The sequence below is a fragment of the Chamaea fasciata genome, unplaced genomic scaffold (assembly GCF_029207755.1).
Source record: "Chamaea fasciata isolate MVZ Bird 193981 ecotype frontalis unplaced genomic scaffold, bChaFas1.0.hap1 SCAF_13, whole genome shotgun sequence".
Taxonomy (NCBI): domain Eukaryota; kingdom Metazoa; phylum Chordata; class Aves; order Passeriformes; family Sylviidae; genus Chamaea; species Chamaea fasciata.
Genome location: NW_027094098.1, coordinates 5,589,988 through 5,614,028, shown reverse-complemented (window position 1 = coordinate 5,614,028; position 24,041 = coordinate 5,589,988). Strand labels below are relative to the sequence as shown.

General features: G+C 63.4%; 1 protein-coding gene and 1 long non-coding RNA gene across 2 annotated transcripts; one reads left to right on the top strand and one right to left on the bottom strand.

Moving 5' to 3' along the window:
- The first annotated feature begins 4 nt into the window (after window positions 1-4).
- SPCS1 (signal peptidase complex subunit 1) lies at window positions 5-3,054 on the top strand. The gene is made up of 4 exons (XM_066195138.1): window positions 5-200; window positions 1,169-1,228; window positions 1,550-1,636; window positions 2,506-3,054. Exons 1-4 carry the CDS (start codon window positions 165-167, stop codon window positions 2,626-2,628), a joined length of 306 nt encoding a protein of 101 aa, XP_066051235.1. The 5' UTR covers window positions 5-164; the 3' UTR covers window positions 2,629-3,054.
- Window positions 3,055-3,263: 209 nt separating this feature from the next.
- On the bottom strand, window positions 3,264-17,169 carry LOC136296229 (uncharacterized). Its single transcript, XR_010722882.1, has 3 exons — window positions 17,056-17,169; window positions 4,935-5,002; window positions 3,264-4,224 (listed from the first exon to the last, which is right to left on the bottom strand). It is a non-coding gene; the product is annotated as an uncharacterized lncRNA (long non-coding RNA).
- Between the last annotated feature and the right edge of the window lie 6,872 nt (window positions 17,170-24,041).

Genomic DNA, 24,041 nt, shown 5'->3' with positions numbered 1-24,041 from the left:
GGGGCGTGTTTCCGGCCAGCTCAGCAGCCGCCTTCCGCTCCGCCGCGACGAGCGCCGGTCGCCGCGGACAGGCCGCGCCGTAGCCCGCGAACCGCAGGGCCCTGCCCGGGAGCGGGAGACTGCTGCCAAGAGGATCGAGAAGAAGCCGGGGAAGCGCCGCCGCCATGCTGAGCGTGTTCCGCTCCATCCCCACGCAGATGGTAGGGCCCGCCCGGGCCTCGGCACCGGGGCGCTGCGGGCGACACGGCCGGGCGCGGGTTGTAGTGTCCCCTGCCCGCACGGCGACACGGCCCCTCCGCGATCTGGGCACCCGTGTACGAGTGCATCCAGGGGGATGCAGGATGAATCCATGTAACTCCGGGTTTTGATCTGGGAGTTGGGACTCTGATGCTGTAGGAGGAAGGTATCACGCATCTGTGTAAGGGAAGCCCCTCTGTGCTTTGCTGACTCTGCTGTAGACGGACAGAAGGCAATGTGTGCTCCCAGAGAGCCACGTTTCTTAATGTCATGCAAACATGGATTAGTTGGGTTTGAAAGGAACCGCTGGAGATCACCCAGTCCAACCGTGCCAAGGCAGGGTCACCTGGAGCAGGAATGAATCTAGGTAGATTTGGAAGGTCTCCAGAGAGAGGGACTCCATTACCTCTCTAGGCAGCCTGTCCCAGTGCACTGCAATCCTCAACATAAAATTCTTCCTCCTGTTGAAGTGGAATTTCATGTGTTTAAGTTTATGGCCATTGCTCCTCATCCTGTCGCTGGGCACCACTGAAGAGAGTCTGGCACCATCCTGCTGGCACCCACCCTAGAGATATTTATCTGTCTGTCTTCTCCAAAACACAGGTGCCGCACACACCATGCCCCCTCGGGCACACCCTCTTCTGTGGTGATACAGCTTTTACTTAGTGATGTTAAGGTGACTACAGTGATATTTTGAGCTTGCATTACTTGCCCTGATCGGACAGTCCTTGCTTCTGTTTCTAGGTGATGTGGTCAAGCCTGCAGAGAGGTGTTTTCAGCCACTGTAAGAAAAATAATCCCAATCTGGTTTGAAAGCTGAACAAAATCCCTGAGAACCCCTGGTCAGGTAGACTGTAGGATCTAACCTGAAAGAGTTAAGTCAGCAGGTCTGTGTTCTGAATAACTGACTAAAAAGTGTCTCTTTCCACAGGACTACAAGGGCCAAAAATTAGCAGAACAGATTTTTCAAGGAATCATTCTTGTCTCTGCAGTAAGTATAGTAGACCTGTGGGTGAGAGCATAAAGGACTATTTTATTTTCTGATCTTATAAGTATTTTTCTTATTGTTTGGAATCACTAAAAGCTTTAAATAAAGTCAGAGGGGCTGTCATGGATTGAAACTCTTCTTCTTCCCATCTTTTACTTTCATTGTTGGCCTGCAATTTTGGAAAAGTTAGAAAGATGTATGAAATGTGCTTTTGAAAAACCTGTATTTTCCTACCTAAATCCACCCCCCTGCAGCTTAATCATGTAAGGGGAAATGTTTTTTTTTCATTTAAAGTTTGATTTTTTTAAATACTTGTTTTTCCAGGTAATTGGTTTCATCTATGGATACATCACTGAACAGTTTGGATGGACTGTCTACATAGTTATGGCTGGATTTGCTTTATCGTGTTTGGTAAGAATGTTTTTTCCCCAAACCAAAAAATACATGCACTGGTTAATCTGCAATGATTGCTAAATTGAGGGGGCTGTCAGCACAGACTAATGTTTGCTATGCAATATAGATTTATTAATATATATCTGTGCTACCTTTGATCTGCACAAGGTGCTTTGCAGCCCATATAGTGCTCTTTTTTTTGAGTTCATTTTTCACTTCAATAAAAGTTAGAGTTTAGTGCAGCTGACAGCATTGGTAACAGAAAGGACAGGGAGGCTTTCCATGCAGTAGCAGCTTGTCATGACAATTTTGCAGCCATCCCCTGCACCCCGAGGAGGCAGAATATGGAATTTCAGGGGTAATTCCTTATCCATGCATGAGAGGTGTCCCATTCCTATTGCTGCACTCCCAATCCAGTTTTACACGTGGTTCTTACACCATTCTAGCATTCAGATACGGCATGATTTGACCAATCACTACTCAAGACACACACATACATGACTGTTTTGAAAAGCCCCTGTAATTCTCTGGCATCATCATCCATCTGCTCCTTACTTTTACTTAAACATTCCTGAGTTACTTACCTGTGATGCCAGGCAAGGGGAGGGTCTCAGTGCAGTGTGGGAGGTGCTGGGAATGCTGGTGTCAATTCAGGAGTCCTTTTTTCTTCAGGGTGGGTGCTGTCCTCCTCCTTACAACAACCTGGGGTGCTTTAGTCACATAGTTAAAGCATGACTTTGCAACGTAAACTGTAGTTGTATATGAAATTGAGTTTTCTTAGGACTAATGGATGATGAATTAGGGATGAGGATTTTCCTAATCAGCTGTACAAAAGAGCTCCTTAGCATGTCAGTGTCCATGTTCTGACTGCCCTCCTTTGCCCTCAGCTGACACTCCCTCCGTGGCCCATGTACCGCCGCAATCCCCTCAAGTGGCTGCCTGTCCAGGAGTCGGGCACGGAAGAGAAGAAGGCAGCAGACAGGAAGCCAAAGAGACATTCTAAAAGCTAAAAAGTATGGTTTCCAGGCTGTTACTTTGTTAAATTTTGTTAAATTTATTTCCACTGAAATACTTCCTGGCTTGGTGTTCGGATTTTTTCTCAGTACTTTGTACACTGTCATGAGTACAACCAAGCTCTGCAGGGGGCATGAAGGCTGGAAATTGGGTCTGGAGTTTCAGGGGAGTCACTGGGAACACGGGGATGGGGGGATTAACTTCAGAAAGCTACTGGAGGTCACATCTAAGGAAAACGGTGAACCAAATGAATTCTAGTTAAGCTGTTGCCATAGCCTAGAAGATTATAAACAGCTGGACTTCTACTGAAATATTTCTGTGTGTAAAACAAGCTGGCAGTAGTGCCAGGTTGTAATAAATCCTGTGAAATGGTACATACACCCCACAGTTCTGAAAATAAATGTTCTAGAAGAGATTGCAAACTGGCAGTTTTTGTTTAAAATAAGTTCCCCTGGGAAGAGCGAGTAAGAATAGCTCTTGAAACATTGTACCTTGAGCATGTAGTGTGTGTGAGGCAGCAGGATCCATAGGCATGGCATTTTATTTACTGCTGTCATGTCAGTAACCTCCCTCTGCTGGAGGTTACAGTATTTCAGCTACAGGCAGGAAAAGAGACAGGTTGTTCATTTATAATTTTATTATACAAATTCAGTTCCATTTGACTTCTTTATTGTTTAAAAAACATGTGCTTTTCCTGGAGGGATGGTACACAACAATGCCTGGGGGCTGCAGCGAGACACTCTGGATGCAAACAAACTGAAATAAGAGTTTTATCTTTTCCCTAAATGATTGAGGTCTTGGGCACTTTCATTCCTAAAAGGAATTAGTGTTTGTAAGGCAAAGGGATTTCTCCAGCTGGAACCGTGGTAATCATGGCTGCATTCCTTTCAAACATTTTCAGAATTGTTTTATCCAGTTACCAAATGCTTTCCCCCACCTTGGTGACTGCCTCAGCAACAAAACACAAGAGCCAAGTCTGTCCTTACAAGCAGTACAGCCGCCCCTTCAGCACTTGGACTTGGCAATTTACACAACCTGAGGATCTTGAGTTGCACAAAAATTAGTAACTGTCTCTTCATGCTAAGTTTTCACAACTACCTGATGTAATAGATTATAGTTTATCACATCAGAGCATTGGCAAAGATTTTGTTACTGTAGTATGAGACCACAGCAAAAACCTTTTGCTATGACAAATTCAAACCAGAACATAATCTTTTTTGACACTCCTTAGTATACAAAACTTGGTATCCACCCCATTTGCATCTATGAAAAGCAACTTTTTAAGAGAATAAAAACTAAACTAACCAGTTTCTCTTTGAGAAAGTGATAGCCTGGTTCACATTTTAACATGAAAAATATTACTACAAACCCTAATGTTTTCTGCAAGTTCACCTCCTTATTCCAGCAAGGGAGATCAGTGGGTGAACATGCTTTGTAAGCTGGTCCAGTCTATCAAAGGAGCTAGAAAACAGTTCTTTTCTCCAAGGAAAAGGTTCTGGTCAGAGCTGCATGTTTTCTTCAAGGAATTTCAGGTGCCGAGCCTTTGCACTGTAAGTCACGTACTTCTCTCTCATGTGCTCCCGCAGCTGCAGCTGTTGGAACACACCCAGAACAAAACCCACAACATTTACTGGCATTGAAAAAAAGCAGAAGCTACCAAAATATTGACAAAAAAATAACCAAAGCACTCAGCTGAAAGAAGCATGTGAAGCTTGGCAATGTAGATGAGAGAGAAGAAAAATGAACACTGTTGTTGTCTAAAAGCAAGAGACTTTCAAATCCCACCCAAAAATTTAAAATATAAGATCTTCACAGGTTACAAATGAAATATTGCCTGGGTCAGGGTAACCTAGTTTGGAATCAAAGGAACTCGAGGTATTCCTCATTCACCTCTGTGGGGGATTGATGTTAAATGATCTTATTTTGGATATAAGGGGCATAAGGCAAGTAATGTGAAGGCAAAAATTTGAGAAACAGAAGGAATTATTACTGGAGATACAGCACAGAGTGAAATTATTTGCATCCCTCACACCTTCCCCAAACTCAGGGACCATGGTATAATTCTAAAGCTCTGATAGTTTCTGAAGAAGTTGCAGTTGAACAGTCTACATCTAGAATCAAACTTAAGAGTGAAAATTACTATATACTTAAGGTCCTTGCCTGCCCATGGCTACATAAAGACTTTCTGGAATCAAGTTTATCCTGTCTCGATAGGGTAAAGACCCTGCTCATTTATCTAGGTGTATAAAGAAATTAAACAATTTTATGATGAACCACTCTTTTCACTTCATCAACCTCTCACCTCTCTTTGCGCTTCATCATTTTCATCCATGATTCTGTACAACTTCTCAAGAAGTTTCACTCCCAATCCTTGCACCACATCAGATCGCAGGATTTCAACCAGAGCTAGGGAACCACCAGGGACAGCCAAGGCACCCCCAGGGACACCAAAGGGAAATCCAGGGCACTCCCAGGGACACCGAAGGGCCAGCCAGGGCACCCCAGGGACAGCCAGGACACCCCAAGGGACACCTAGGCGACAGCCAGGGCACCCTGAGAAACATCAAGGGGGCAGCCATGGTACCCCCAGGGAATCCTAACAGTAGCCAGGGCACTCCCAGGGACACCTAAGGGACAGCAAAGGCACCCCCAAGGACACCTAGGGGACAGCAAGGGCACCCCCAGGGAATCCTAAGGGACAGCCAAAGCGCTCCAGGGGAAACCGAGGGGACAGCCAGGGCACCCCGAGGGGCACCTAAGGGACAGTCAGGGCACTCCCAGGGACACCTAAGGGACAGCCAGGGCACCCCCAGGGACACCTAGGGGACAGCAAGGGAGGAACCCCCAGGGAAAGCCAGGGCACTCCCAGGGACGCCTAGGGGACAGCCAAGGCCCCCTCAGGGACACCCAGGGCACCCCCAGGGACACCAAGGGGACAGTCAGGGCACCCCCAAGAACAGCTAAGGAACAGCCAGGGCACCCCCAGGGACACCAAAGGGCCAACCAGGGCTCCCCAGAGACATCTAAGGGACAGCCAGGGAACCCCAGGAACAGCAAGGGCATCCCTAGGGATTCCTAGGGGACAGCCAGGGCACCCCCAGAGTAACCTAGTGGACAGCCTGGGCACCCCAATGACATTCAGGGCACCCCCAGGGACACCTAAGGGACAGCCAGGGCACCCCCAAGGACACCTAGGGGACAGCAAGGGCACCCCCAGGGACACGTAGGGGACAGCCCGGGTACCCCCAGGGACAGTCACGGCACACCCAGGGACACCGAGGGAACATCCAGGGCACGCCAGGGACAGTCAGGGCACCCCCAGGGACACCTAGGTAACAGAGTGGGTACCCTCCGGGACACCTAGGGGACAGCCAGGGCACCCACAGAGACTCCTAGGGGACAGCCAGGGCACTCTAGGGGACAGCGAGGGGACAGCCAGGGCACGGCAGGGACACGTAGGGGAGAATCAGGGCACTCCCAGGAACTCCTAGGGCATAGCCAGGGTCCCCTCAGGGACAGCCATGGCACTCCCAGGTACCTAGGGGACAGCCAGGGCACCCCCAGGGACACCTAAGGGACAGACAGAGCACCCCCAGGGTCATCCAGGGCACCCCCAGGGCCCCCTCAGGGACAGCCAGGGCACCCCCAGGGACACCTAGCGGACAGCCAGGGCACTCCCAGGAACTCCTAGGGCATAGCCAGGGTTTCCTCAGGGACAGCCATGGCACTCCCAGGTACCTAGGGGACAGCCAGGGCACCCCCAGGGACACCTAAGGGACAACCAGGGCACACCCAGGGACACCTACGGGACAGTAAGGGCACCCCAGGGACAGACAGAGCACCCCCAGGGTCATCCAGGGCACCCCCAGGGCCCCCTCAGGGACAGCCAGGGCACCCCCAGGGACACCTAGCGGACAGCCAGGGCACTCCCAGGAACTCCTAGGGCATAGCCAGGGTTTCCTCAGGGACAGCCATGGCACTCCCAGGTACCTAGGGGACAGCCAGGGCACCCCCAGGGACACCTAAGGGACAACCAGGGCACACCCAGGGACACCTACGGGACAGTAAGGGCACCCCAGGGACACACAGGGCAACCCCAGGGACTCCGAGGGGACAGGCAGTGCACCCCAGGGACAGCCAGGGCACCCCCAGGGCACCCCAAGGACACCCAGAGCACCCCAAGGGAGACGTAGGGGACAGCCAGGGCACTCCCAGGGACACCGAGGGGACAGCCAGGTCACCACCAGGGACACCTAGGGGACAGCCAGGGCACCCTGAGAAACACCTAGGGGACAGCCAGGGTACCCCAAGGGACACCTAAGGAACAGCCAGGGCACCCCCAGAGACACCGAGGGGACAGCCAAGGCACCCCCAGGAACACCTAATGCAAAAGCAGGGCACCCCCAGGGACACCAAAGGGACAGACAGGGCACCCCAGGGATGCACAGGAGACACCCAGGGCACCCACAGGGACACCTAGGGGACAGCCAGGGCACTCCCAGGGACACCTAAGGGACAGCCAGGGCACTACAGGGACAGCCAGGGCTCACACAGGGACACCTAGGGGACAGCCAGGGAACCCCCAGGGACACCTAAAGGACAGTCAGGGCACCCCAGGGACACCTAGGGGACAGCCAGGGAACCCCCAGGGACACCTAGGGGACAGTCAGGGCACCCCAGGGACACCTAGGGGATAGCCAGAGCACCACAAGGACAGCCAGGGCACGCCCAGGGCCACCTAGGGGACAGGAAGGGTACCCCCAGGGACACCTAGGTGACAGGCAGGACACTCCAGGGACAGCCAGGGCACCCCCAGGGACACCTATGGGACAGCCAGGGCACCCCCAGGGACATCTAGGGGACAGCCAAGGCTACCCCAGGGACACGTAGGGGACAGCCAGGGCACCCCCAGGGACAGCCAGGGCACTCCAGGGACAGCCAGGGCACCCTCAGGGACACCCAGGGGACAGCCAGGGCACCCCAGGGACAGCCAAGGCACCCCCAGGGACACCTAGGGGACAGGCAGGGCACCCCAGGGACACCTAGGGCACAGCCAGGGCACCCCCAGGGACAGCCAGGGCACTCCAGGTACAGCCAGGGCACCCCCAGGGACACCTAGGGGACAGCCAAGGCAACGTCAGGGACACGTAGGGGACAGCCAGGGCACCCCCAGGGACAGCCAGGGCACCCCCAAGGACACCGAGGGGACAGGCAGGGCACCCCCAGGGACAGCCGGGGCACACCCAGGGACACCTAGGGGACAGGCAGGGCACGCCAAGGACAGCCAGGGCACCCCAGGGACAGTCAGGGCACCCCCAGGGACACCTAGGGGAAAGCCAGGGAACCCTAGGGACACCCTGGGCACTCCCAGGGACACCAAGGGGACAGCAAGGGCACTCCCAGGGACAACCTGGGCACCCTCAGGGACACCTAGTGGACAGGCTGGGCACCCCCAGGGACAGGCAGGGCACCCCCAGGGACACCTAGGGGACAGCCAAGGCTACCCCAGGGACACGTAGGGGACAGCCAGGGCACCGTCAGGGACATCCAGGGCACCCGCAGGGACACCGAGGGGACAGGCAGGGAACCCCCGGGACACCTAGGTCACAGCCAGGGTACCCTAGGAACAGCCACAGCACCCCCAGGGACAGCTAGGGGACAGGCAGGACACCCCCAGGGACAGCCAGGGCACTCCAGGGACAGCCAGGGTACCCTCAGGGACACCTAGGGGACAGCCAGGGCACCCTAGGGACACCCTGGGCACCCCCAGGGACATCCAGGGAACCCCCAGGGACACCAACGGGACAGCCAGGGAACCCCAGGAACACCCTGGGCACCCCCAGGGACAACCTGGGCACCCCCAGGGACACCTAGGGGACAGTCAGGGCACTCCCAGGGACACCCTGGGCACCCCCAGGGACACCGAGGGGACAGCCAGGGCACCCCAGGGACACCTAGGGGACAGCGAAGGCAACCCCAGGGACACCTTCTGGACAGCCAGGGCACCCCCTGGGCACCCCAGGGACAGTCAGGGCACCCCCAGGGACAGCAAGGGCAACCCCAGGGACACCTAGGGGACAGCCAGGGCACCCCAGGGCACCCCAGGGACACCCAGGGCACCCCCAGGGACACCTAGGGGACCTCCAGGGTACCCCCAGGGACACGTACGGGACAGCCAGGGCACCCCAGGGACACCCTGTGCACCCCCAGGGACACCCACGGCACACCCAGGGACACCTAGGGGACAGCCAGGGAACCTCAGGGACACCCTGTGCACCCCCAGGGAACCCAGGGCACACCCAGGGACACCTAGGGGATAGCCAGGGCACCCCAGGGACAGCGAGGGCACCCCCAGGGACACCTAGGGGACAGCCAGGGCACCCCCAGAGACACCGAGGGCACAGCCAGGGCACCCTAGGGACAGGCAGGGCACCCCCAGGGACACCATGGGGACAGGCAGGGCACCCCCAGGGACACCTAGGGGACAGCCAGGGCACCCCCAGGGACACCTAGGGGACAGCCAGGGCACTCCAGAGACAGCCAGGGCACCCCCAAGACACGAAGGGGACAGCCAGGGCACCCCCAGGGACACCTAGGGGACAGCCAGGGCACCCCAGGGACACCCAGGGCACCCCCAGGGACACCTAGGGGACAGCCAGGGCACTCCCAGGGACACCCAGGGCACCCCCAGGGACACCGACGGGACAGCCAGGGCACTCCAGGGACAGCCAGGGCACCCCCAGGGACACCTAGGGCACCCCCACGGCGCCCTAGGGACAGCCAGGGCACTCCCAGGGACAACTAGGGGACAGCCAGGGCCCCCCCCAGGGACACCTAGTGGAAAGCCAGGGCACCCCCAGGGACACCCAGGGCACACCCAGGGCACACCCAGGGACACCAAGGGGACCTCCAGGGCAACCCCAGGGACACCCAGGGCACCCCCAGGGCCACCAAGGGGACAGCCAGGGCACCCCAGGGACAGCGAGGGCACCCCCAGGGACACCTAGGGGACAGCCAGGGCACCCCAGGGACAGCCAGAGCCCCCCCAGGGACACCTAGGGGACAGCCAGGGCCCCCCCAGGGACACCCAGGGCACCCCCAGGGACACCTAGGGGACAGGCAGGGCACCCCCAGGGACACCAAGGGGAAAGCCAGGGCACCCCCAGGGACATTTAGGGGACAGCCAGGGCACTCCAGGGACACCCAGGTCACCCCCAGGGACACCTAGGGGACAGCCAGGGCACCCCCAGGGACACCTAGGGGACAGGCAGGGCACCCCAGGGACACCTAGGGGACAGCCAGGGCCCCCCCAGGGACACCTAGGGGACAGGCAGGGCACCCCCAGGGACACCGAGGGGACAGCCAGGGCACCCCCAGGGACACCTAGAGGACAGGCAGGGCACCCCCAGGGACACCGAGGGGACAGCCAGGGCCCCCCCAGGGACAGCTAAGGGACAGCCAGGGCACCCCCAGGGACACCAAGGGGACAGCCAGAGCACCCCAAGGACCGCCAGGGCACCCCCAGGGACACCTAGGGCACAGCCAGGGCACCCCAGGGACACCAAGGGGACAGCCAGGGCACCCCCAGGGACACCTAGGGGAAAGCCAGGGCACCCCAGGGACACCCAGGGCACCCACTGGGACTCCAAGGGGACAGGTATGGCACCCCCAGGGACACCGAGGGGAAAGCCAGGGCACCCCCAGGGAAACCTAGGGGAAGGCAGGACACCCCCAGGGACACCTAGGGGACAGCCAGGGCACCCCCAGGGACATTAAGGGGACAGCCAGGGCACTCCAGGGACACCCAGGGCACCCCCAGGGACACCCAGGGCACCCCCAGGGACACCTAATGCACCCCCAGGGACACCTAGGGGACAGCCAGGGCCCCCCCAGGGACACCCAGGGCACCCCCAGGGACACCTAGGGGACAGCCAGGGAACCCCAGGGACACCCTGTGCACCCCCAGGGACACCTAGGGGACAGCCAGGGCCCCCCCCGGGACACCTAGGGGACAGCCAGGGAAGCCCAGGGACACCCAGGGCACCCCCTGGGACACCTAGGGGACAGCCAGGGCACCCTAGGGACAGCCAGGGCACCCCCAGAGACACCGAGGGCATAGCCAGCGCACCCCCAGGGACACCGAGAGGACAGGCAGGGCACCCCCAGGGACACCTAGGGGACTGCCAGGGCACCCCCAGGGACATTAAGGGGACAGCCAGGGCACTCCAGGGACAGCCAGGGCACCCCCAGGGACACCTAGGGCACCCCCAGGGCACCCTAGGGACACCCAGGGCACCTCCAGGGACACCTAGGGGACAGCCAGGGCCCTCCCCAGTGACACCTAGGGGACAGCCTGGGCACTCCACGGACAGCCTGGGCACCCCCAGGGACAGCCAGGGCACACCCAGGGACAGCCAGGGCACCCCCAGGGCACCCCAGGGACACCCAGGGCAGCTCCAGGGACACGTAGGGGACAGTCAGGGCACCCCCAGGGACAGCCAGGGCACCCCCAGGGACACCGAGGGCACAGCCAGGGCACCCCCAGGGACACCGAGAAGACAGGCAGGGCACCCCCAGGGACACCTTGGGGACAGCCAGGGCACTCCAGGGACAGCCAGGGCACCCCCAGGGCCACCAAGGGGACAGCCAGGGCACCCCAGGGACAGCGAGGGCACCCCCAGGGACACCTAGGGGACAGCCAGGGCACCCCCACGGACACCTAGGGGACAGGCAGGGCACCCCCAGGGACACCAAGGGGAAAGCCAGGGCACCCCCAGGGACATTTAGGGGACAGCCAGGGCACTCCAGGGACACCGAGGTCACCCCCACGGACACCATGGGGACAGGCAGGGCACGCCAGGGACACCTAGGGGACAGCCAGGGCCCCCCCAGGGACACCTAGGGGACAGGCAGGGCACCACCAGGGACACCGAGGGGACAGCCAGGGCATCCCCAGGGACACCAAGGGGAAAGCCAGGGCACCCCCAGGGACATTTAGGGGACAGCCAGGGCACTCCAGGGACACCGAGGTCACCCCCAGGGACACCTAGGGTCCAGGGAGGGCACCCCCAGGGACACCTAGGGGACAGCCAGGGCACCCCCAGAGACCCCTAGGGGACAGCCAGGGCACTCCCAGGGACACTCTGGGCGCCCACAGGGACACCTTGGGGACACCCAGGGCACCCCAGGGACACCCAGGGCACCCCCAGGGACACCAAGGGGAAAGCCAGGGCACCCCCAGGGACATTTAGGGGACAGCCAGGGCACTCCAGGGACACCGAGGTCACCCCCAGGGACACCTAGGGGACAGGCAGGGCACCCCAGGGACACCTAGGGGACAGCCAGAGCACCCCAAGGACAGCCAGGGCACCCCCAGGGACACCTAGGGGACAGCCAGGGCACCCCCAGGGACACCGAGGGGAAAGCCAGGGCACCACCAGGGACACAGAGGGGAAGGCAGGACACCCCCAGGGACACCTAAGGGACAGCCAGGGTACCCCCACAGACATTTAGGGGACAGCCAGGGCCCTCCAACGACACCCAGGGCACCCCCAGGGACATTTAGGGGACAGCCAGGGCACCCCCAGGGACACCTAGGGGACAGCCAGGGCACCCCACGGACACCCAGGGCACCCCCTGGGACTCCAAGATACAGGCATGGCACCCCCAAGGACACAGAGGGGAAAGCCAGGGCACCCCAGGGAAACCCAGGAAACCCCCAGGGACACCTAGGGGACAGGCAGGGCACCCCCAGGCAAACCCAGGGCACCCCCAACGACACCTAGGGGACAGGCAGGGCACCCTAAAGACAGCCAGGGCACCCCCAGGGACACCTAGGGGACAGGCAGGGCACCCCCAGGGACACCGAGGGGAAAGCCAGGGCACCCCCAGGGACACCTAGGGGACAGCCAGGGCACCCCAGGGACACCTAGGGGACAGCCAGAGCACCCCAAGGACAGCCAGGGCACCCCCAGGGACACCTAGGGGACAGCCAGGGCACCCCAGGGACACCAAGGGGACAGCCAGGGCAACCCCAGGGACACCTAGGGGACAGCCAGGGCACCCCACGGACACCCAGGGCACCCCCTGTGACTCCAAGATACAGGCATGGCACCCCCAGGGACACAGAGGGGAAAGCCAGGGCACCCCAGGGAAACCCAGGGCACCCCCAGGGACACCTAGGGGACAGGCAGGGCACCCCCAGGGAAACCCAGGGCACCCCCAACGACACCTAGGGGACAGGCAGGGCACCCTAAAGACAGCCAGGGCACCCCCAGGGACACCTAGGGGACAGGCAGGGCACCCCCAGGGACACCGAGGGGAAAGCCAGGGCACCCCCAGGGACATTTAGGGGACAGCCAGGGCACTCCAGGGACACCGAGGTCACCCCCAGGGACACCTAGGGGACAGCCAGGGCCCCCCCAGGGACACCCAGGGCACCCCCAGGGACACCTAGGGGACAGCCAGGGAACCCCAGGGACACCCTGTGCACCCCCAGGGAAACCTAGGGGACAGCCAGGGCACCCTAGGGACAGCCAGGGCACCCCCAGGGACACCGAGGGGACAGGCAGGGCACCCCAGGGACAGCCAGGGCACCCCCAGAGACACCGAGGGCACAGCCAGGGCACCATGGGGACAGCCAGGGCACCCCCACGGACACCTAGGGGACAGGCAGGGCACCCCCAGGGACACCTAGGGGACAGCCAGGGCACCCCCAGGGACACCAAGGGGACATCCAGAGCACCCCAGGGACAGCCAGGGTACCCCCAGGGACAGCTAGGGGACAGCAAGGGCACCCCAAGGGACACCTAAGGGACACCCTGGGCAACCCCAGGGACACCCAGGGCACCCCCAGGGACACCTAGGGGTGAGCCAGGGCACCCCCAGGGACACTGACGGGACAGCCAGGGCACCCCAGGGACACCTAGGGCACAGCCAGGGCACCCTAGGGACAGCCAGGGCACCCTCAGGGACACCAAGGTCACAGCCAGGGCACTCCAAGGACAGCCAGGGCAGCCCAGGGCAGCCCAGAGACACCCAGGGTACCCCAGGGACACGTAGGGAACAGCCAGGGCCCCCCCAGGGACAACTAGGGGACAGCCAGGGCACTCCAGGGACACCCAGGTCACCCCCAGGGACACCTAGGGGACAGCCAGGGGACCCTAGGGACAGCCAGGGCTTCGCCAGGGACACCTAGGGCACAGCCAGGGCACCCTAGGGTCAGCCAGGGCACCCTCAGGGACACCGAGGGGACAGCCAGGGCACTCCCAGGGACACCCAGGGCACCCCCAGGGACACCGACGGGACAGCCAGGGCACCCCCAGTGACACCTTGGGCACCCCCACGGCGCCCTAGGGACAGCCAGGGCACCCCCAGGGACACCAAGGGGACAGCCAGGGCCCCCCCAGGGACACCTAGTGGAAAGCCAGGGCACCCCCAGGGACACCCAGGACACACCCAGGGACACCTAAGGGACAGCCAGGGCACCCCAGGGACAGATAGGGGACAGCCAGGGCACTCCAGGGACACCCAGGGCACCCCTAGGGACACCTAGGGGACAGACAGGGCACTCCCAGGGACACCCAGGGCACCCCCAGGGACACCGAGGGGACAGCCAGGGCACCCCAGGGACACCTAGGGGATCAGCCAGGGACCTCCTAGGGACACTCTGGGCACCCCAAGGGACACCTTGGGGTCAGCCAGGGCACCCCAGGGACACCCAGGGCACCCCCAGGGACACGGAGGGGACAGCCAGGGCACCCCCAGGGACACCTAGGGCAAGGCAGGACACCCCCGGGGACACCTAGGGGACAGCCAGGGCACCCCAGGGACACTGACGAGACAACCAGGGCACCCCAGGGACACTGACGAGACAGTCAGGGCACCCCAGGGACACCTAGGGGACAGGCAGGGCACCTCCAGGGACAGCCAGGGTACCCCCAGGGCAGCCCAGGGACACCCAAGGCACCCCCAGGGACACCTAGGGACAGTCAGGGCACCCCAGGGACACCTAGGGGACAGCCAGGGCACTCCCAGGGACACCGAGGGGAAAGCCAGGGCAACCCCAGGGACACCTAGGGGAAGGCAGGACACCCCCAGGGACACCTAAGGGACAGCAAGGGTACCCCCACAAACATTTAGGGGACAGCCAGGGCCCTCCAACGACACCCAGGGCACCCCCAGGGACATTTAGGGGACAGCCAGGGCACTCCAGGGACACCCAGGGCACCCCCAGGGACACCTAGGGGACAGCCAGGGCACCCCCAGGGACACCCAGGGCACCCCCAGGGACACCTAGGGTCCAGGCAGGGCACCCCCAGGGACACCTAGGGGACAGCCAGGGCACCCCCAGAGACCCCTAGGAAACAGCCAGGGCACTCCCAGGGACACTCTGGGCACCCACAGGGACACCAAGGGGACAGCCAGGGCACCCCAGGGACACCCAGGGCACCCCCAGGGACACCTAGCGGACAGGCAGGGCACCCCCAAGGAAACCCAGGGCACCCCCAACGACACCTAGGGGACAGGCAGGGCACCCCTAGGGACACCAAGGGGACAGGCAGGGCACCCCCAGGGACACCAAGGGGAAAGCCAGGGCACCCCCAGGGACATTTAGGGGACAGCCAGGGCACTCCAGGGACACCGAGGTCACCCCCAGTGACACCTAGGGGACAGGCAGGGCACCCCAGGGACACCTAGGGGAAAGCCAGGGCACCCCCAGGGACATTTAGGGGACAGCCAGGGCACTCCAGGGAAACCGAGGTCACCCCCAGGGTCACCTAGGGGACAGGCAGGGCACCACCAGGGACACCGAGGGGACAGACAGGGCACCCCCAGGGACACCGAGAGGACAGCCAGAGCACCCCAAGGACAGCCAGGGCACCCCAAGGGACACCTAGGGGACAGCCAGGGCACCTCAGGGACACCAAGGGGCCAGCCAGAGCACCCCCAGGGACACCCAGGGCACCCCCTTGGACTCCAAGATACAGGCATGGCACCCCCAGGGACACAGAGGGGAAAGCCAGGGCACCCCCAGGGACACCTAGAGGACAGGCAGGGCACCCCCAGGGCACCCCAGGGACACCAAGGGGACAGCTAGAGCACCCCAAGGACAGCCAGGGCACCCCCAGGGACACCTAGGGGACAGCCAGGGCACCCCCAGGGACACCAAGGGGACAGCCAGGGCACCCCCAGGGACACCTAGGGGACAGCCAGGGCACCCCAGGGACACCCAGGGCACCCCCTGGGACTCCAAGATACAGGCATGGCACCCCCAGGGACACAGAGGGGAAAGCCAGGGCACCCCCAGGGACACCTAGGGGAAGGCAGGACACCCCCAGGGACACCGAGGGCACAGCCAGGGCACCCTAGGGACAGCCAGGGCACCCCCAGAGACACCGAGGGCACAGCCAGGGCACCCTAGGGACAGCCAGGGCACCCCCAGGGACACCTAGGTGACAGCCAGGGACCTCCTAGGGACACTCTGGGCACCCCAAGGGACACCTTGGGGTCAGCCAGGGCACCCCAGGGACACCCAGGGCACCCCCAGGGACACGGAGGGGACAGCCAGTGCACCCCCAGGGACACCTAGGGCAAGGCAGGACACCCCCAGGGAAACCTAGGGGACAGCCAGGGCACCCCAGGGACACTGACGAGACAACCAGGGCACCCCAGGGACACTGACGAGACAGTCAGGGCACCCCAGGGACACCTAGGGGACAGGCAGGGCACCTCCAGGGACAGCCAGGGTACCCCCAGGGCGCCCCAGGGACACCCAGGGCACCCCCAGGGACACCTAGGGACAGTCAGGGCACCCCCGGGACACCTAGGGGACAGCCAGGGCACCCTAGGGACAGCGAGGGCACCTCCAGGGACACCTAGGGGAAAGCCAGGGCACCCCCAGGGACACCTAGGGGACAGCCAGGGCACCCCAGGGACAGCGAGGGCACCCCCAGGGACACCTAGGCGACCTCCAGGGACACCTAGGGGACAGGCAGGGCACCTCCAGGGACAGCCAGAGTACCCCCAGGGCACCCCAGGGACACCCAGGGCACCCCCAGGGACACTTAGGGACAGTCAGGGCACCCCCGGGACACCTAGGGGACAGCCAGGGCATTCTAGGGACAGCCAGGGCACCCCGAGGGACACCTAAGTGACAGCCAGGGCACCCCAGGGACATCGAGGGACAGCCAGGAACCCCCTGGGACAGCCAGCTCACCCCCACGGCCGCCTCCACCTCCAGGAGCTATCAAAACCCTCCTCAGGTTCTTTGATGCCTCAAATGGGCTGCCCAAACCTCCCGAATACCCCCCAAAGCACCCAAAGCAGCCCCCAGGACTCCCCCCAGACCCCCCACAACCCAAAAACCCCCTCCACGAAAACTCAGGACCCCCAGGATCCCCCCAAATCCGCGCCCCCCTTACCCTGAGGTCCCGTTTCAGCCGCTCCACGTTGCGGACAGGCACCAGCTCATCAAGCCCCAAGCACCAACACCTGCGGGACTGGGATGGACTGAGAGCACAGGGAGGGTGACCAGACAAACCTGGGATGGACGAAGAGTGGACTGGGATGAACTGGGATGAACTGGCAGGCGTGTGGGGGTCCATGGTGGCCACTCGGTGCCATACTGGTCTATACTGGGATGGGTCGGATGGCCCCAGGGGAGGGGGTGAGGCCACAATGGTCCAGACTGGGAGGGAAGTCACCATGGCGCCGGAGGCGGAGTCGAGGATACGAGCGAGGCAGGGACACCTAGGGGACAGCCAGGGAACCCCAGGGACACCCTGGGCACCACCAGGGACACCTAATGCACCCCCAGGGACACCTAGGGGACAGCCAGGGTCCCCCCAGGGACACCTAGTGGAAAGCCAGGGCACCCCCAGGGACACCCAGGGCACACCCAGGGACACCTAGGGGACAGGCAGGGCACCCCAGGGACAGCCAGGGCACCCCCAGGGACACCAAGGGGACCTCCAGGGCACCCCCAGGGACACCCAGGGCACCCCCAGGGCCACCAAGGGGACAGCCAGAGCCCCCCCAGGGACACCCAGGGCACCCCCAGGGACACCTAGGGGACAGGCAGGGCACCCCCAGGGAAACCGAGGTGAAAGCCAGAGCATCCCCAGGGACACCTAGGGGAAGGCAGGACACCCCCAGGGACACCTAAGGGACAGCCAGGGCACCCCCAGGGACATTTAGGGGACAGCCAGGGCACTCCAGGGACACCCAGGGCACCCCCAGGGACACCTAGGGGACAGCCAGGGCACCCCCAGGGACACCCAGGGCACCCCCAGGGACACCTAGGGTCCAGGGAGGGCACCCCCAGGGACACCTAGGGGAAGGCAGGACACCCCCAGGGACACCGAGGGGACAGCCAGGGCACCCCAGGGACACCTAGGGGATCAGCCAGAGACACCGAGGGCACAGCTAGGGCACCCTAGGGACAGCCAGGGCACCCCCAGGGACACCTAGGGGACAGCCAGGGACCTCCTAGGGACACTCTGGGCACCCCAAGGGACACCTTGGGGTCAGCCAGGGCACCCCAGGGACACCCAGGGCACCCCCAGGGACACGGAGGGGACAGCCAGGGCACCCCCAGGGACACCTAGGGCAAGGCAGGACACCCCCAGGGACACCTAGGGGACAGACAGGGCACCCCAGGGACACTGACGAGACAACCAGGGCACCCCAGGGACACTGACGAGACAGTCAGGGCACCCCAGGGACACCTAGGGGACAGGCAGGGCACCTCCAGGGACAGCCAGGGTACCCCCAGGGCAGCCCAGGGACACCCAGGGCACCCCCAGGGACACCTAGGGACAGTCAGGGCACCCCAGGGACACCTAGGGGACAGCCAGGGCACCCTAGGGACAGCCAGGGCACCCCGAGGGACACCTAAGTGACAGCCAGGGCACCCCAGGGACATCGAGGGACAGCCAGGAACCCCCTGGGACAGCCAGCTCACCCCCACGGCCGCCTCCACCTCCAGGAGCTATCAAAACCCTCCTCAGGTTCTTTGATGCCTCAAATGGGCTGCCCAAACCTCCCGAATACCCCCCAAAGCACCCAAAGCAGCCCCCAGGACTCCCCCCAGACCCCTCACAACCCAAAAACCCCCTCCACGACAACTCAGGACCCCCAGGATCCCCCCAAATCCGCGCCCCCCTCACCCTGAGGTCCCGTTTGAGCCGCTCCACGTTGCGGACAGGCACCAGCTCATCAAGCCCCAAGCACCAACACCTGCGGGACTGGGATGGACTGAGAGCACTGGGAGGGTGACCAGAGAAACCTGGGATGGACGAAGAGTGGACTGGGATGAACTGGGATGAACTGGCAGGCGTGTGGGGGTCCATGGTGGCCACTCGGTGCCTTACTGGTCTATACTGGGATGGGTCGGATGGCCCCAGGGGAGGGGGTGAGGCCACAATGGTCCAGACAGGGAGGGGAGTCACCATGGCGCCGGAGGCGGAGTCGAGGATACGAGCGAGGCAGGGACACCTAGGGGACAGCCAGGGAACCCCAGGGACACCCTGGGCACCACCAGGGACACCTAATGCACCCCCAGGGACACCTAGGGGACAGCCAGGGCACCCCCAGGGACACCTAGGGGACAGCCAGGGACCTCCTAGGGACACTCTGGGCACCCCAAGGGACACCTTGGGGTCAGCCAGGGCACCCCAGGGACACCCAGGGCACCCCCAGGGACACGGAGGGGACAGCCAGGGCACCCCCAGGGACACCTAGGGCAAGGCAGGACACCCCCAGGGAAACCTAGGGGACAGCCAGGGCACCCCAGGGACACTGACGAGACAACCAGGGCACCCCAGGGACACTGACGAGACAGTCAGGGCACCCCAGGGACACCTAGGGGACAGGCAGGGCACCTCCAGGGACAGCCAGGGTACCCCCAGGGCGCCCCAGGGACACCCAGGGCACCCCCAGGGACACCTAGGGACAGTCAGGGCACCCCCGGGACACCTAGGGGACAGCCAGGGCACCCTAGGGACAGCGAGGGCACCTCCAGGGACACCTAGGGGAAAGCCAGGGCACCCCCAGGGACACCTAGGGGACAGCCAGGGCACCCCAGGGACAGCGAGGGCACCCCCAGGGACACCTAGGCGACCTCCAGGGACACCTAGGGGACAGGCAGGGCACCTCCAGGGACAGCCAGAGTACCCCCAGGGCACCCCAGGGACACCCAGGGCACCCCCAGGGACACCTAGGGACAGTCAGGGCACCCCCGGGACACCTAGGGGACAGCCAGGGCATTCTAGGGACAGCCAGGGCACCCCGAGGGACACCTAAGTGACAGCCAGGGCACCCCAGGGACATCGAGGGACAGCCAGGAACCCCCTGGGACAGCCAGCTCACCCCCACGGCCGCCTCCACCTCCAGGAGCTATCAAAACCCTCCTCAGGTTCTTTGATGCCTCAAATGGGCTGCCCAAACCTCCCGAATACCCCCCAAAGCACCCAAAGCAGCCCCCAGGACTCCCCCCAGACCCCCCACAACCCAAAAACCCCCTCCACGAAAACTCAGGACCCCCAGGATCCCCCCAAATCCGCGCCCCCCTTACCCTGAGGTCCCGTTTCAGCCGCTCCACGTTGCGGACAGGCACCAGCTCATCAAGCCCCAAGCACCAACACCTGCGGGACTGGGATGGACTGAGAGCACAGGGAGGGTGACCAGACAAACCTGGGATGGACGAAGAGTGGACTGGGATGAACTGGGATGAACTGGCAGGCGTGTGGGGGTCCATGGTGGCCACTCGGTGCCATACTGGTCTATACTGGGATGGGTCGGATGGCCCCAGGGGAGGGGGTGAGGCCACAATGGTCCAGACTGGGAGGGAAGTCACCATGGCGCCGGAGGCGGAGTCGAGGATACGAGCGAGGCAGGGACACCTAGGGGACAGCCAGGGAACCCCAGGGACACCCTGGGCACCACCAGGGACACCTAATGCACCCCCAGGGACACCTAGGGGACAGCCAGGGTCCCCCCAGGGACACCTAGTGGAAAGCCAGGGCACCCCCAGGGACACCCAGGGCACACCCAGGGACACCTAGGGGACAGGCAGGGCACCCCAGGGACAGCCAGGGCACCCCCAGGGACACCAAGGGGACCTCCAGGGCACCCCCAGGGACACCCAGGGCACCCCCAGGGCCACCAAGGGGACAGCCAGAGCCCCCCCAGGGACACCCAGGGCACCCCCAGGGACACCTAGGGGACAGGCAGGGCACCCCCAGGGAAACCGAGGTGAAAGCCAGAGCATCCCCAGGGACACCTAGGGGAAGGCAGGACACCCCCAGGGACACCTAAGGGACAGCCAGGGCACCCCCAGGGACATTTAGGGGACAGCCAGGGCACTCCAGGGACACCCAGGGCACCCCCAGGGACACCTAGGGGACAGCCAGGGCACCCCCAGGGACACCCAGGGCACCCCCAGGGACACCTAGGGTCCAGGGAGGGCACCCCCAGGGACACCTAGGGGAAGGCAGGACACCCCCAGGGACACCGAGGGGACAGCCAGGGCACCCCAGGGACACCTAGGGGATCAGCCAGAGACACCGAGGGCACAGCTAGGGCACCCTAGGGACAGCCAGGGCACCCCCAGGGACACCTAGGGGACAGCCAGGGACCTCCTAGGGACACTCTGGGCACCCCAAGGGACACCTTGGGGTCAGCCAGGGCACCCCAGGGACACCCAGGGCACCCCCAGGGACACGGAGGGGACAGCCAGGGCACCCCCAGGGACACCTAGGGCAAGGCAGGACACCCCCAGGGACACCTAGGGGACAGACAGGGCACCCCAGGGACACTGACGAGACAACCAGGGCACCCCAGGGACACTGACGAGACAGTCAGGGCACCCCAGGGACACCTAGGGGACAGGCAGGGCACCTCCAGGGACAGCCAGGGTACCCCCAGGGCAGCCCAGGGACACCCAGGGCACCCCCAGGGACACCTAGGGACAGTCAGGGCACCCCAGGGACACCTAGGGGACAGCCAGGGCACCCTAGGGACAGCCAGGGCACCCCGAGGGACACCTAAGTGACAGCCAGGGCACCCCAGGGACATCGAGGGACAGCCAGGAACCCCCTGGGACAGCCAGCTCACCCCCACGGCCGCCTCCACCTCCAGGAGCTATCAAAACCCTCCTCAGGTTCTTTGATGCCTCAAATGGGCTGCCCAAACCTCCCGAATACCCCCCAAAGCACCCAAAGCAGCCCCCAGGACTCCCCCCAGACCCCTCACAACCCAAAAACCCCCTCCACGACAACTCAGGACCCCCAGGATCCCCCCAAATCCGCGCCCCCCTCACCCTGAGGTCCCGTTTGAGCCGCTCCACGTTGCGGACAGGCACCAGCTCATCAAGCCCCAAGCACCAACACCTGCGGGACTGGGATGGACTGAGAGCACTGGGAGGGTGACCAGAGAAACCTGGGATGGACGAAGAGTGGACTGGGATGAACTGGGATGAACTGGCAGGCGTGTGGGGGTCCATGGTGGCCACTCGGTGCCTTACTGGTCTATACTGGGATGGGTCGGATGGCCCCAGGGGAGGGGGTGAGGCCACAATGGTCCAGACAGGGAGGGGAGTCACCATGGCGCCGGAGGCGGAGTCGAGGATACGAGCGAGGCAGGGACACCTAGGGGACAGCCAGGGAACCCCAGGGACACCCTGGGCACCACCAGGGACACCTAATGCACCCCCAGGGACACCTAGGGGACAGCCAGGGCCCCCCCAGGGACACCTAGTGGAAAGCCAGGGCACCCCCAGGGACACCCAGGGCACACCCAGGGACACCTAGGGGACAGGCAGGGCACCCCCAGGGACACCGAGGGGAAAGCCAGGGCACCCCCAGGGACATTTAGGGGACAGCCAGGGCACTCCAGGGACACCGAGGTCACCCCCAGGGACACCTAGGGGACAGCCAGGGCCCCCCCAGGGACACCCAGGGCACCCCCAGGGACACCTAGGGGACAGCCAGGGAACCCCAGGGACACCCTGTGCACCCCCAGGGACACCTAGGGGACAGGCAGGGCACCCCAGGGACAGCCAGGGCACCCCCAGAGACACTGAGGGCACAGCCAGAGCACCCTGGGGACAGCCAGGGCACCCCCACGGACACCTAGGGGACAGGCAGGGCACCCCCAGGGACACGTAGGGGACAGCCAGGGCACCCCGAGGGACACCAGGGCAGCCCAGGGACACCTAGGGGACAGCCAGGGCACCCTAGGGACAGCCAGGGCACCCCCAGGGACACCAAAGGCACAGACAGGGCACCCTAGGGACACCAAGGGGACAGCCAGGGCACCCCCAGGGACACCAAGGGGACATCCAGAGCACCGCAGGGACAGCCAGGGTACCCCCAGGGACAGCTAGGGGAATGCAAGGGCACCCCCAGGGACACCAAAGGGACACCCTGGGCAACCCCAGGGACACCCAGGGCACCCCCAGGGACACCTAGGGGTGAGCCAGGGCACCCCCAGGGACACTGACGGGACAGCCAGGGCACCCCAGGGACACCTAGGGCACAGCCAGGGCACTCCAAGGACAGCCAGGTCACCCCCAAGGACACCTAGGGGTCAGCCAGGGCACCCAAGGGACAGCCAGGGCTTCGCCAGGGACACCTAGGGCACAGCCAGGGCACCCTAGGGACACCTAGGGGACAGGCAGGGCACCCCCAGAGACCCCTAGGGGACAGCCAGGGCCCCCCCAGGGACACCCAGGGCACCCCCACGGGCACTCAGGGGACAGCCAGGGCACCCCCAGGGACACCCAGGGCACCCCCAGGGACACCTAGGGGACAGCCAGGGCACCCTAGGGACCGCCAGGGCACCCCCAGGGACACCCAGGACACCCCCAGGGACACCAAGGGGACAGCCAGGGCGCCCCAGGGACACCCAGGGCACCCCCAGGGACACCTAGGGGACAGCCAGGGCACCCCCAGGGACACCCAGGGCACCTCCAACGACACCTAGGGGACAGGCAGGGCACCCCCAGGGACACCTAGGGGACAGGCAGGGCACCCCCAGGGACACCCAGGGCACCCCCAGGGACACCTAGGGGACAGCCAGGGCACCCCAGGGACAGCGAGGGCACCCCCAGGGACACATAGGGGACCTCCAGGGAACCCCAGGGACAGGTACGGGACAGCCAGGGAACCCCAGTGACACCCTGTGCACCTCCAGGGACATCCAGGGAACCCCCAGGGACACCTACGGGACAGCCAGGGAACCCCAGGGACACCCTGGGCACCACCAGGGACAACCTGGGCACCCCCAGGGACACTTAGGGGACAGCCCAGGCACTCCCAGGGACACCCTGGGCACCCCAAGGGACACCGAGGGGACAGCCAGGGCACCCCAGGGACACCTAGGGGACACCCACGGCACACCCAGGGAC